The sequence below is a fragment of the Protopterus annectens genome, chromosome 17.part0 (assembly GCF_019279795.1).
Source record: "Protopterus annectens isolate FY-2018-M chromosome 17.part0, PAN1.0, whole genome shotgun sequence".
Lineage (NCBI taxonomy): Eukaryota > Metazoa > Chordata > Ceratodontiformes > Protopteridae > Protopterus > Protopterus annectens.
The window spans coordinates 627328776-627344098 of record NC_056751.1 but is presented as its reverse complement, the minus strand read 5'-3'; the positions used below and the strand labels follow the sequence as shown (position 1 = coordinate 627344098).

The following is a 15323-nucleotide window of genomic DNA, read 5'->3' as shown; positions in this document are numbered from 1 at the left end:
GTTTGTTTATGCTAGGATTCCAACTTAGTAGTTTATTCTAAACTTAGCATTGTATTTGAGGGAGAACAATGCCTCTATGCAGGTGCTAAACTATGAATAGAAACTATCTGCAAATGTAGCAGTGTATACTATTGGTTCGTGGGGAGCTGTTAAGTCACATTAGGGATCAGGTAAAGACAAAACACATGCCTTTCAGTAATCCCTAAAGACGGTAGTGTTAGCAGGTGGATTTGGTTTCACCCTCATAGTGAGTATTACTGAATGGTGGTTGGATGATTTGATCATTGATGGGGTGACTACAGGCACAGAGCATACTAATGTCCTATTTGTGAGAAACTAGTTTCAGTATTTTTGAGCCCCTAATCAATGGGGATTTAAGTAGTTTTTATTTATGGAGCTTGTTTACTCATTACTATCATCAAACAGATACAATGTCAAATGTACTTGGGGATCTGCTTGATCTTGGACTTCAAAAGTTCAAGTTGAATGTGTAGTTGGCAAAGCAGTTAAGCATTTCTAACCATCTCATTCTTGAAACTTGAAAGACCTTGGGCATTAATTCCTACATTTGAAAATAATATTCCTGTTGTTACAGTGCATCCATCCCATAATAGTACAGATATACAGACTGCTGTAAATAAAATATGTCCAGTGACAGGGAACATTACTGGCTTAGTTTATCCAAAGTTAACTCATGTTAATGGCAAAATCACCACCCTTACAATCTGTTTTGAGTTTTAGAGTATTGTATTTTAAGTGATGTCCCCAAACTGGCTTTGAAAATATCCACGTACACGCTGTGGTCTCTTAGGATACTGCCTCTCTTGTAAGATCTTCCTTTAAACTAGCTGTTTTGGAAATAGATATTTCTAAAATGTTGCTTGCCACCTAGAGTATGCTAACACCATCTGTTTTAAGAAAACAACTTGTATATCTACCCAATTATTATGAATAGAAATTATGTAAAGTAAATGGATAAATAATTCTTTTTGTAGGTTTTTTTGTCAAAAATGTAAAGATAATTTATCATGACTCTTAATTTGAACTGTGCAAGGCCTGTATGAGACATTTTTGATCATTTGACTTGTATCTGTTGAAATGTTTGTACCTTGGTAATTTCTGTTTACATCCTCTTGTATTTTATGAAATAGATGTTACTGTTATATATCCTAGTAAATGTCTAGCATAGTTCCAGCTGTATACATCTGTAAATTTAGTGAAGTATTTCCACAGCATATTATTCATATATGCTGTTAACGTTAGTCTGTTTAAGGTTGTGTTCATATTGATGCATATCTTATTGTGCCGTTTGACCTAAGCCATGGTTGACCTTAGACCAGCCCTCTACCTCAGAGAAAAATCAAACACCATTTAAGGTTGAAAATAATCCTGTACCCCATTTGCAGCACTTTGCTGCAATAAACAACAAATAGAATACCATTCACAGTTCAAAACACTAACAGTCTGCACCAGCCACAGACGTGAAAAACACAAAGATGCTCAAATATACTTAAAAACTTTTTTAAAGATAAACCTAATATTACCCCCTCCCCCAACAAAGAAATCAACACAAATGGCACAAACACAGCACAATTTGTGCTGAACACATATTGAGATTCTGTTTTGACTATACAAGTTCTGATGAATATGGACTCAACATAATCATATATATATATATATATATATATATATATATATACACACACACACACACACACACACACACACACACACACACACACACACACACACACACACACACACACACACACACACACACACACACACACTCTCTTGCATTGACATGCAACCAGTGAACAGTAGAAAGCATTCCATTTTTTCATACGTAGTTACTAGGCACGTGGTCCAGGAGACCATTGAGGAGCCTAGCCCAGTTTCCCAGAAGGCCCAAAGTACTGTCTGGCTAAGTGACTTGCTCAAGGTTACACAGTACATAAATGGAGGCTGAAGGAATCGAACCCTGTATCACAGGAAGCACCTTGTTTATAACTCATAACCTTAACCCTTTGCTCTAATTGCCAGACTATGCTAGGTTACAGCACCTGGTATTCCCAAGTGGTATCTCTTCCATTGTGGGTAGTTGTTGGAGGGGACTATGTAATCAGTTGGAAAAAGAATAAATTCAAGAAAATACTAAGTTCGTGTATGTCTGTCTGTGTGTAAATATTTTGGAAGGCTTGATTAGAGCATTAAATGAAAATACTTACACAGCGTCCATGTGGGTACAGTCCACAATGCAGGGCAGAGTTCTTTCTGCTACTCTGCAGCACTGTCACAGATGTTGTATGAGCAGTCTTTCTGATGTAGGATTCTCTACTGCTGTAATTTGTATATTTGTGGGGATTGCATAACAAAGTAGAAAAGGTAAGAGATGACGAGCAAGAGTTTGTGTGTGTGTATGTAAGTACTTATGTAAATGATTTTTGGGGCAGTCGATTACAGAATGAAATAAATGCAACTAAAAGACCCGTGCAGAAAACAATAACGGTAGAGAGGAGTCCCTCCACTAGACATGTGCCATCGTTGATTTCATATTTTCTGTGTAGATTATCCAGGTTCCCACCTGTTGGAATGTATACAACTGATATTTTATAAAGAAGCAGAAAAAAACAAAGAAAAAAGACTGCTGATGCGCAGGAATAATGGTTTTGGGGAAGACTAGTAGTCATGTTTCAGATTTAAATATATACACCTGTAATACACTTATTTAGACACATTGACAGCAAGGCAAAACCCTCTATACACCTTTCTACAGTATATTTTGTTCCCATGATCAGTGCATTGCAAGGTTCCAGCTGTTGCACTGTGTAAATGTAATAGTAACAGGCTTTTGTGAACTGACAGGTTTCACTTTGCCACTGCGACAGAAGAAATGCAAGGAGTTCTGAGGGATTTACTTCAGCCATGCAGTCAATATTGAGAACCGTTGCAGAACACAAACATCAGAAGGCTGTGGAAGTGACCATCAGAGGATACCTTAAAGATGAGCATGAAGGAGACTGTAAGGAGGCAGCCGTTTGGTACAACAGTACAGAATGATTTGAATGAGAAGCCAGATGGAACAGAAGGGCAAGGAATCTTTAATGCGGCTGATGAGTTTTTTCAGTTAGTTTGAAACAAGAACAATATAAAGCTAACAAAAAAGACTTGCAGTGTTCCAAGGATGGTGGTGGCCAGGCTAAGTAGAAAGGTGGTGAGGGATAAAGTGAGGAGAAAGCATCAGCAAAACACCATAAGGGCAACTGATAGAAGTGACTAAAAGCCTTAAGATTACATTACAGTTGTACATAAGAGTTACAACACTGGAGGAGGTCAAAAGAGTTGTTGCTTTACAGGGAAGAGTGATTGTTTGCTTTTGGGTGGGAAATGGTAGGAAGTGATAATGAAATCAGCTGTTACACAGATGAAAGAATGAAAAGTACTGCCCAGCAAACCTATAACTTCATTCAGCAAAGTCGCAGGAAAGAGCACGATCATAATCAAAACTATTGCATTTCTTTTAATTTGACAATTTAGTTAAAAGTTATGTTCTTTGCATGCTTGCAAAATGAAATTAAGTTAGGGAGAGATGCCAGTAAACTGGAAATTTCAGTGAAACTGGAGAGAGAAAGGGAACAAAGTTCGAAGAATATTTTGATGTTCAGATCTGGATGTTTGCCACATAGAAATTTTGCAAATTCACACACTACTAAGTATAAATATATAAAGTTAGCTAGAACCAGTAATAGTGTTCCCAAGTTTTTTTTTTTTTTTTTTAATGGTTGATTAAATGTTCTAAGACAGGAGAGGCTCTGCTATAGTTTCATCCTCATCTCTTGTCACTTTCTGGAGTTTTGCTTAGTTTTCCTCATGTCTATGTGGGTTTTCTCTGGATATTCTTGTTTTCCTCCACATCTGAAAAACGTGATGGTTGACTGGCTACTCTAAATTGTTCATAAAGTTATTTGTATTGCTGTTCCCTGTGGCCTGATTGATGGCAGAGAAAGGTAGTCTGGTTAACTTATAAAGACAGCTAAATTAAAAAACGGCTGCGATTAACACAGTGGACTGAATGGATAACAGGTCACAGAACTGATAAACATAGAATTATTAAAAAATAAAAAATAAAAAGAATAGGACAGTATATTTTTCCCTAATGAAGGTTGATATAGTGAGGTATCTTACACTCTTATTAAAAAAGAGGAATGTTCTTGGTTTCTGTTAAATTAAGTACACACCTTCCAAATGATTATTGTGTCTCCATTTTTATGCACAGCTTGGTCTGTCCCCTCATTTTACCCAGTAAGGACCTTAAATCCATGAAAATCATGAGATATTTTTTTTGAGTCAGATATACTCCTAGATGTGTGTGTACATATAGAACATTTCCTGCTGAGGGAACATGAACTGCATTTTACATAATTTTGCCATGACTTACATATAATGCAACTCGCTGGAAGCAACTATAAACAGATGAGCTGTGATCTGAGACTGCCTGATAGGAATGATGTTATTGACAGAAATTCAGCAGATGATTATGGAGAAAGATTACTTACATGAGACAGTACTACCTGTTGTGCATTTAGCTGTGATGTGTAGAAGTAATATCTAATGTGCTGCTTTCAGTAAAGAAAACTCCAAACGTCTTGCCTGGAAGACTGTATAGAGCCTTTGCCACTGGAAGCCATCAGCTCCTTGTGTGCACTATCTGAGCCTCTACTTAAACTGTTCAACCTCTGCCTTTTTACAGGGTTTGCTCCTGATGCCTGGAGAAGAGCCACTGTGACTGCCACACACAGGGATGTCTTTCTACAAACATGGGTAACTGTAGACCCATCAGCCTCACCAGCTTTACATACAAAGTCATGGCATGTATCATAGCAGAACTCATTTGTGCAGACATAGACAGCCTAACTGATCTAGATCCCCATTTGTTTGTTTTTGTGAAGGGCAACTCTTGTCACCTGAATGTAGTAAATTTGTTTGAAAAAGTTACAGAGGCTGTGAACAGTGGTAATTCTGGGCACACTGATCCTGACCTGGCTAAGGATTTGACACTATCTCCCATGCTGGTATTATTTAAAAATTAGACAAGTTTAGTGTAAACCCATACATAGTCCACGGGATTGCAAACTGACTATCCAATAAGTCCAAGTTGTAAAAGTTGCTGCTCCCTCTCTGAATATAAAATTTTAAGTAGTGGGTTACCACAAAGACTATTTCTGGGTCCTCCTGGTTTACATTTATTCTGCAGATATCCAAGCCCATATCCCAGAAGTGTGGTTGACCATGTTTGCTGACGACTATAAGATGGGCACTGTTATTCACTCATCCACTGATACAAAACCACTTCAATAAGTGCTAGAATATGCACGACCACGGTGTATCAAAAATAGTCTCAGAGTACATGAAAAAAATACAGCGTAGTAGTGTTTGCCAGAAATGTTGCTCCCATGTCATATGGTATAGACATTTACAGATTTTCCTATACTTCTAACATTTGCTTCATGTCCATTGGTAGTGCCAAATTGACAATCCTGCTGACTCAGCAAAATCAACTCGACAGAACTTCAAAATTTTACTGCTCAATGCCAGGACCCTAAATAAAAAAAAAAACGGTACTTCCTCCAAGCCTTCCTCGCACTCCAGAATATAGACATCTGTGCAGTTACCAAGACATGGTTTAAAATGGCAGAGTACCCCAGCAGTGCAATGTTTCAATAACTTCCACACCTTTAGACCAATAGATGCACAGTCAAGGGCTAAAGGTGGAGGTGTCTCAATGTACATCAATAAATAGCATACCTCTAAGGTGGTCAGACAGGATGACGTGCTGGAGTTTCTCCACATGCAGGTCACCATAGACAAAATCCTGTACCGTATCCTAACCAGAAGCTCACAATGCATACTTGGACCTATTGGTGACATTTGCCATCCATAACACCCTACTTATGGGAGACTTTAATTATTGCTCTATAGATTGGAAATCCTACATAGTCTCAAATCTCCAGTCACAGAGATTCTTGGACTTGATAAAAAAAAAAAAAAAAAAACCTTGCCCGAATAGTGAATACACCCACAAGAGGCTCCAAGCTACTGGACCTCATGGTCACATATATGGGAGACCACTGCACTCCCCAATGTCCCATCCTCTCTGGTAAGGTCTGACCATAAAACTGTCTCTTTCGAAATCAAAATCCACTCTGTAATCCCATTAAGCCAGTAACAGTTAGAAATTATTCCAAGGCAAATTATCTGTTAATAAGTGATGGTTAGTTAAAATTCTTTGCCCTCTTCAAACTCTGAGAACATAGCAGCCATTGCTGAATTGCTCTCAGAAATTCTGTACATCCATGTCAATGGCTGTATAGAGGCTCCTGTACATATCAGACGTAAGCCCAGAACTAGTCTCGAAAACAAACCTTCCTGATGGTATCTCAGAATTATGGGATGATTCAGTCTAGTTTCCTCTTCTAACTCCCTCCCAAGATGTTGGTATACAGTTACTTCAGAGACATCCTCATCACAGGCTTCTGTGATACTAACTAAATTATTCAAGCAGCCTGCTGTCCCTTTTGCCTTCATCGGGGGGTAAACCAGTACTGTGATTCCCTTCTTCTTCCTCTAGGTAGGTGGCTAAGTAGCAACCTTTTGATGAACTAGCTGCATTCCAAAACCTGTGTCATAACCATAGTCACCAAATACAGTGTTGATGTACCAGTGTGGTAAAATGGACTGTGATTACATGGGTTCTGCAGGAAACACAGCCCCTCTGCCTGCACGAGAGATACAAATGGCAAAGTCACCAAAAAAAAAACAAAAAAAAAAATACATGCAGGAATTAGATGACCTTGTGCACAGTGCATTGCTGAAGACAAATGTGCTAGCCATCATTTCATTAAGGAATAAGTCTGCATAGGCTTATTGTAACAGGTTGGTTGAATGATAACAATAGAACTAATCAGACTGTCAACAGATCTATGTATTGTATAATAATGTTATGTTTTAGAAGCACCCTTTTGTAGTACTTGTCTGAAGCCATTCATTGTTTTGATCAAATTTAGATGCAGAAACTTCAGCTCCAGCTTGGCCTAATGCAAGCAGAATTACACTGAGTGGACAGAGGAGGAAGTTGCCTTCAATGAGTCAGAATCCTGTGGTGGACATCTCTCCTGTCAAAGGTATAATGACATCACAAAGAAAACACTTGTTTATTTAAGACATTGAGTAATTTGTGTATTTCAATCCATTCTTCTTTTTTCCATCGTGCTTGAATAATTTAGATAATTGCACCACCAGAACCCTTTCTGTTTTCTCCCTAAGGTAGACTTCATGCACATGATTACATAGTACAGCTGAAACAGTTCTCCTCAGTGGTGATGGCTGCCCTGACCATCCCTTGCTGGTTAATATTCTGCATGAGTAGAGTGATAACTTAATGTATCCCACATATTGTATTGAGCTGCTATCTTCAGGCTGCCATAATAATCTTATTTTACTTATTTCTTCCATAGTGTTTATCTGTACTGTTTTACCATTGTATTTAAACAGCTGGCACAATTCTCATCTATACATCGCAATGTACACTTTTGCAGTAAAGTATGAAATTCCACTGTGCTGACAAAGAATTGCTGTGAATCTTCAGCAGTTTGTAGTATAACCAGGGTGAGTTCCTTGGATCCAGAATTTCTTTGTTGTAGTTCTTAAGGTCAATGAATAAATCAGTACTGTAATAAAAAGTGGGTAATATCACATGCTGCTTTATCCCAAAGGTGATGTTTCAGCACAGCATGTACATGACATTTTTTTTACAGCTGTATGTCACTGCAGTGTGCCACTTTAAGTTGTATCAAAGCAGTACCTATGCTGATATACCACAACAAAATCCTTGAAGACTACTGTTAATGAAATCAAATGTCAGATATCATTTGTAGGGATCACATTACTGAAGATGAAATTACTGAAAATGAAATCACCAAGATGACATTGCTGAAACTAACTTTCATGAATGACCAGAATGCCAAAGGATTTTACAGGATAAGTATCTGGTTGGCCACCACCTAGCAATGAAACACACCGCATTACCTCAAACCCCCCCCCAACTAAATATACCAACTCCAGAATTGCAGTTCAGTGGGGGAAAAGGGCATATTTCCCATTGTTGGCCACCTGGTTACTTACCCTGTGAAATCCTTTGGCATTCTGGTTGTTTCTCAAAGTCAGGTTTCGCCGATGTTGTCTCAGTGATTTTGTCTTTGGTAATGTGGTCTTTCATTGTTTTGAGTAGATCCCATTTGTAGAGGGTCGGTGAAAGTAATCAAGACTAGCTAGAGTGGTCAAGAACCACCTGGCCAGACATACAGTAGCAGCTCAAACTTAAGATGATCAATACAAAAACACAAGAGATGTTACACCTATTTAAGAGGAAAATTATTAGGAATGCGGAGCTGTAAGGATGTGGAAAATGTAGCGATGTCAGAAATATAATTTTGGCCTCCAGTCCATCATACATCCTCCTAATTAACCTTATTATTGCATCAGGGAATAGAAATGCTTCCATTGCCAAACTCATAAAATCCTAGCTTACTCTGTTGAATGCTTTCTCTCTTTATCAAGACCACCAACATCAGCAATATTTTATTGTATTCTTCTGCCCTCTGAATCATCATTGTTCTATTAATGTTGTTAAATGTTTGCCTCCCCTCCACAAAACTACATTGATCCATATCTGTTAGTTTTGGCAAAACGTTTGCTGTTATTTTAGCTGTTATAGATGTAAAGACTTTATAACTGTAGTTTAAAATGGTCCTATGTAAAGCTGGGCCTCATGGGTCTTTACCGTATTTAGGTATTACAGCCAGCACAGCTTTCTTTCAGTATGCTGGTGCTTCCCCTCCTCTTAAATGCTTCTAAAGAAAACCTTCCAGATCTTTATAATTTTCTTCCCTCCTAGTTTCCAAGCTTCCACAGGAATACCATCTATTCCTGGAGATTTCTCTGCAGATTGATTGTATGTCACCATTTTTATCTAATCTCTTCCTAGCTTAACTGTTAATTGTTGAGCCTCATCTGCCTTAACCTTAGCATACTTAAGTCTTCCAGAGATATTACCATTTGTACTCTTTCTTGATTTCCATGTGTTTGTTTTATACAAAGTTTCATAAAATGTCCCAAATATCTCGAATACCTCTACAGGATTTGTGATTATTTTTCTTGTTATAGACTCCCCTAAGCTTGGCAACAACCCTTTCTGCTTTTCAGTGCCTGAGTTGTTATGCTAAAAGTTTTTGTGCTCTGGAATTATCAAAAAACAGTTGCTTAACAGCAGTCTTTCTAAATCCATCCATATTATCCAGATACTCCCTTATTTTCTCTTTAGTACTCTGCAGTTATGCCTCTTCTTCTTCTGTGACATTCCCCTTATTTTGCAATACTTTAACATTTGTTAGTCCTTCTAAATAATTCCTGTTACTTCTTAACCATACCTCTTTTTCTTTTATTTCTACCCTATTTTTAAATTCCACTTTCTTAATAACTTTCTAATAATTTCCACTACCCATTCCTTAAATTCCTGTCTTTTTAACAGATAGGTGGAAAAGTGGCAGTGTCTCATTTTTACTTCATTACCCTGCATTTTTATCTTAGTTATGATTGCATGATCTGAAATAGTTATTGGATGTGTGTTGAAGCTTTCAATTAAGTGCACATATTCCTGTGAAATATAATTTCCATCTAGTCTAGCCCAGTTATTGTACTTTAGGGAATAATATGTGAATTCTCTTTGAGTTCCTGTTACTGAATTTACATCTTCCGTACCAAATATTTTCATAAGTTTCTTAAGAAATCTACCCGCTTTCGCTATGTTTTCTCCTCTAGGTCCCCCAGATGCATCCTCTCTGTTGCAAATCAAATTCCAATCTCCACCTGTAAGTAGTATTCCCTGCTGAAAGCTGATTATTTCTCTCAAAAACTTTTAAGCTCCACAGTAGCAGTTTTAAGAGAAATGTAAATACATAATTCTCCTCCCTTGCCAGTAGCCCTTACTATCAGAAATGTACCATTATTATCTTTTTTCCCCTCTTCTATCACTATTGGTGCTCCATTAGCATTTATTATAAATACTTCCCTTTACCTTTGTCCCTGATGCTCTGCTGAATATTCATCCTGAAATCCTTTCTCTGTTAATTTCACAAGCTTACTTCTTTCCAGATGTCTCCTGTAGCATTCCTATTTGTACTCCACATTTCTTAATATAATTCAATACTCTTTTCTTGTAGTCTATATCTGTGAGACCATTAATGTTCCAAAATAGTATGGATAATGTGGCCATGGTGATAAAAAGTTACTATTACTACCCATTAAATATAATAGCTTTTTAAATGGCTATTTACAGCTTTTGTGTTACATGTACCCACTATTGTTTGGCAGATTGATTGTTTATACACTTACTTTTCATCTCCATTTGAACCTTTGTCACATTTTATAAGACTTTGTTTTAATGAGAACCCTCAAACAAAACAAGCACACACACCTCTAGAACACCCCCATAACCAACTTAAAACAAATGCACAAAATTATGTACATCTTCAAGTAAGGAAGTGTATCCCTGTTGATAGGAACAGTTATCCCAAATCAACAGCTGCATACACAGGCATTATCAAACTTAAAATTATGCTATCCTTGCTGAGAAGCATGTTACAGTCTGTGATTTTATTTACTCTAACTGCTGTCTGTTTTTTTCTTTATTCCCCTCCCAGATGTGAAAAAGCAGCTTGAATGCTTTCAGAAAACATTAACTTTTAGCATTAAAAAGTGCTTTGTCTTTTATTGCCTACCCCTGTAGTCAGCATGTCTCCATGGAAACATACAAATAAAATATACAGATGCCCTCAGCTGCAGATTTCTCAACTTACACTAAACATTTATTTCCTAAATAAAAACTTTTCATTACATTCAATGTTCTCTTAATTACTTGCGTACTCAAAAACTTGTTTTTAGATTAAGCCAAGGGCCTTAATTCAGATACTCACCTATGCAAAAGTAATTGAAAACATATTGGCTCTACATATGTTATAATTTGTGTACTTTTACAACCCGACCCCATCTAGCAACCCAAGATTACAGCATATTAACTTACTTTTGTTCAGCCTTTCTTCCCTTTTTACATTTTAATGCCTACATATCTGAAAACTAAATAGAAGAAAAATATGCAATTGTTTACTTTATCTTTATCACATACAACAGTAACCAAAATGTTTAACTATATAACATGCAGTTTATAGCATGACATTTTTTACAGATATTTAAGAACAAAAATTGTTTTAATTGCAGTTGTTTTTTTTCCATTTCCTTTTAGTTTCCTTCTAAACATTAATGACACAAAGTGGGGTATATGCTGTTTAGTCTCCACGTGTTTGACAAAGTCAAGTAAAGTCCAATCTTTCCACTTTTTCTTGTAAATTCATATTTCACAAATGTGATTGCTGCTTTTATCTCACATTTATTCACCAATTTCAGTGTTGCTTGTCTTCCTGTTCATCTCTATCTTCCAGTGCTGGACTCCCATTCAGGTCCAGTTTACTCTCAGTTCTTCTGATCAATGCCTGTGCTTTTCCCTCTCTCTCTCAAGCATTTCCTTTGGAACATTGGAAAAGGTTTCACTGGTAAAGTCTCTCTATGAGCTTTATTTTCAAAAAAATGAGAAGCAGAGTCCACTTCTGTTTGCTGACTCACTTTTTGTTGGACAAACTTTTGTATTTCCTCCATAGCCTGTTCTGCATCAAAAAATAAATTTGATCTTCCAGGAAAAATATTCTAAAGACATCTAGATACAGCAGCTTGAATTTCACACATGCCTCTCAATGTTTCCTGATTGATGGGATACATTTGCTTTTCTTCTGTCTATTGAGCAGTAAATAATCATTTTTCACAAACACTCTAATGTCTCTGATTTTTAAAACTTTGCCCCTTTGCCACACTTTTGTTAGAGACATCTCTTTCTGCTGGTATGATTGCATCTACTAATACAGGGCTTGACTGCTTTCTTGTGGCCAGGTGTGGAACACTATGTGCCCTTTCAATTAACAAATTATGCTGTGGAATGCCAGTCAAGTTGTTTATTTGTGCTTTCATAAAATGAATGCAGTCTCTTCCTCACAGTTTCTCTGGTACAGCAGAAGATCTCAGGTTTTCCCCACGTGCTCTTTCCTCTAATTTTACCATGTTTTGAAACAGCTCTTCTTGAGCAGTCTGAGCCAGCTTTTTATTTGTGTCTACTTCTGATTTTTGCAGTTTTATCACTTTAACTGAATAGCTGTTTAAAGCTTCTTCCATTTTTTCAGCCTTTTGTTATTTGAGCTTATATACTTACTCAACGTTTTGCTTACTTTAATCCGCTCTAAGCACATATGATGTATTTTTCCTCTAGATTACTGGAAGTCATGTCTTGCACAAAAGCTGCAGCATGAACTGATTTTTGCTGAACAGCTACAGGTTTCTTCCCAGTCTGTATTTCTCTTCACCTTTTCTAGTTGATTTTCTTTCAGTTTCTCTAAGTTTCTTCTTTGCTGCCATCCAGGCAGTGTACTTACTAGTCAGTAACTGAATTTACTAAAACTGGCAGAGTTACTGGCCTTTGTTTTTCATTTTATTTTTCACACTGTGGGAGCTGAACGTAAGCTGTTTATCAGTGTGTGCAGCCATCTTGCAAGTTCTCTTGAAATACATATTAAGCACTGGACCCCAGCTAATCCCAGAGTATGTAAAAACTATTCCAAGGTGAACTACCTCCTACTGAATAACAGGTCCCCTCAAACACTGAAAACATAGCTGCCTGTGTGGAATTTTTCACAGAAACCCTGTACAGTCATGTAAATAGCTGCATAGAAATTGTATTTACCTAAAGTAAAAATAGAACAACCTCCAAAAACAAGCCACCCTGGTGGAATCCCAGTATAAATAGGTTGTATAACCAAATAAATGAAAATGACATTCTGAAACTCCCTCATCAATCTGGAAAGCAACTCAGGGGACTAGTCAAGTCCACAAAAGCCACATTTGAGATGAAAATAGCCTCCCAAGCCAAAGGGTTATGTCTGCAACCTTAAAGGCAACACCCAGCAATGCAATGTGGTAAACTAATGGTGAATGGAAGCACCTATACAGGGCCATAGGATATTGCAGATCTGCTGGCTGATAAATTTATGTCCAGTTGTTTTCCCCATCACCTCCAGTCATCCCTCAGGAAGTACTCTCCACCATTTGTCTAAGGCCAAGAACACTGCTTTGATGGGCTCTGATAATATCCCAAGATGCCTCCTAAATAGCATGAATAATGATGTGTGAGGCCCGCTAGAATCTCTGTTTAACCATAGCCCCCAGACAGGCTTCATGTCAAATGAATGGGGGACTGCAATGGTTGTCCCTTTTCACAAGGAGGGGGAGCCTTCCACGATCCCGGGGAACTATAGACACATAAGTCCGACTAGTCTCATATGTAGGGCCATGGAAAGAATTGTCATGGATATGATAAACAGTGGCATAGGAAACCTACAGACACTGGGCCCTCCCAGTTTGGTTTTGTCAAAGGCAGGTCATACCTAATTAACCTAGTAAACCTCTTTAAGAAAGTCTGTAAAGTTATGGATGAGGGAAAGCAGTGTACACTACCTACCTTGACCTGGTTAAGGCATTCGACCCAGTAACTCATTTGGTCAGTGTAGATAAACTTAAAAAATTAGGCACAAACCAATGTGTCACCCAGTGGATACCCAGCTAGTTCACTGATATAACAACGAAGTTAGGTTAGGGGCCTCTACCTCCACAAAGAGTACAGTTGCTAACAGAGTCTCACAGGAATTGGCACTGGGGTCTCTCCTTTTTGGAGTGCAACTCTGAAGTAAAGGTAAATGTCAAGGGCCTCTGGCTAACCAAGTTTGCAGATGACTGCAAACTAGGCATGGTCACTGAATACGCTAGAGACACAAATACCATTTAAGGGGGCCTGACACTGACAAACAACTCCTGCCATAACCATATTCTAAAAGTCAATGTGAAAAAACACATAATAGTACCCTTTGGAAAGGTGAACAACCCTGGACATTACACCATTGATAATATCCCCTTAAAAGTAGACCCAGTGGTCAGGGATTGTGAACACATGTTGGCAGTAACTTGACCTTTGACCACCATGTATCTGCTATGGTGAGATAATCACTCTGTGCTGCACACTTTATAAGTAAGGGCATTACATCCAGTTCATTATTGTTCCACTGTACTGTACTCTCATCAGACCCAGTCATTGAGTACAGTGCACCCTTTAGCATATACTTGGCCGGGCACTTGCAACAGCTTAAGAGACCACAGAGTTTCCTTTCAAAAATAATACAGGGAGTAAACAAGTTGTATCCAGACCATCTCAAAGCCCTATCCCTGTAGTCAGTCTCCTACAGACTGTTGTGCTTTGAAAACTTTGCACAAGCCTATCTCGTAACCGTAAAATTCCTTGTGGTATGTCTGACACATGTTATCAATATTTTGGTAAATTTTAGATAAGCTTGGCTAGGCTTAAAATGTCTTTCGGACTGATAGCCTAGTAACTACCTCTAAACCTATTTGTCCAAGGTAATGGAGGAAAATGATCCTCGGATCAGTCCACCTATCCAGATAAATAAATAAACTGCTAATAAAATAAAGGAAGCAGAACATAAACAGCAGATACAGTGAAAATATTCTTTGATAGGAAAAATAGCAGGTTGTGTAGGAAGCTGTAAACTCAGGCCAGAGATGATAATGCACTGATTGTAGAAATATTAATTAAGATTAGTGGTGGTGACAGCAGGACAGTACATTTTTTCTGATATTCCAGTATAAAATAACAGAGCTAAGAGAAATAATGTATATGTTGGAGTGGCTTGGAGCATCACTTTAACACCTCGGTTTGTTTGTTTTAGAAGTAACATGTTCTCTTGATTTAGGTTGTCCTTTGGTAGAAACCATATTAATATTACTAAACATGAGAATTAAAACTGTGCAACTTCAAACTATGCATGCATGCTTCTTTAGAGAGGAAGCTTTCTAAGTATGTTTCCTGCTGACACTTAGCGATAAAAATCTGAGGGCGATCCAAAATGTAGGGACTGCCACTTTGAAGATCCCAGCATTATAACACTGTGTCCTTCGCATTATTTTTTTTTCCCTTAGGCCAGATTTGTTTTACTTACCCGTTAGTGGGTTTAAGACATCTCTTCATTAGCTGTGTGCATGTTTACATATGTGGCATCCACAGTGAAGTGATCATCCATTGGTCTAATAGTGTAGTGGAA

General features: G+C 37.8%; 1 protein-coding gene across 3 annotated transcripts in view; it reads left to right on the top strand.

Moving 5' to 3' along the window:
* TKFC (triokinase and FMN cyclase) overlaps positions 1-15323 on the top strand; it is a 574388-nt gene that overhangs the window by 380723 nt on the left and 178342 nt on the right. For all 3 annotated transcript variants that reach the window (XM_044059497.1, XM_044059496.1, XM_044059495.1), the window contains exon 12: positions 7065-7181. In XM_044059497.1, coding sequence (XP_043915432.1) covers positions 7065-7181 — 117 coding nt within the window. The remainder of the gene's footprint in view (positions 1-7064; positions 7182-15323) is intronic.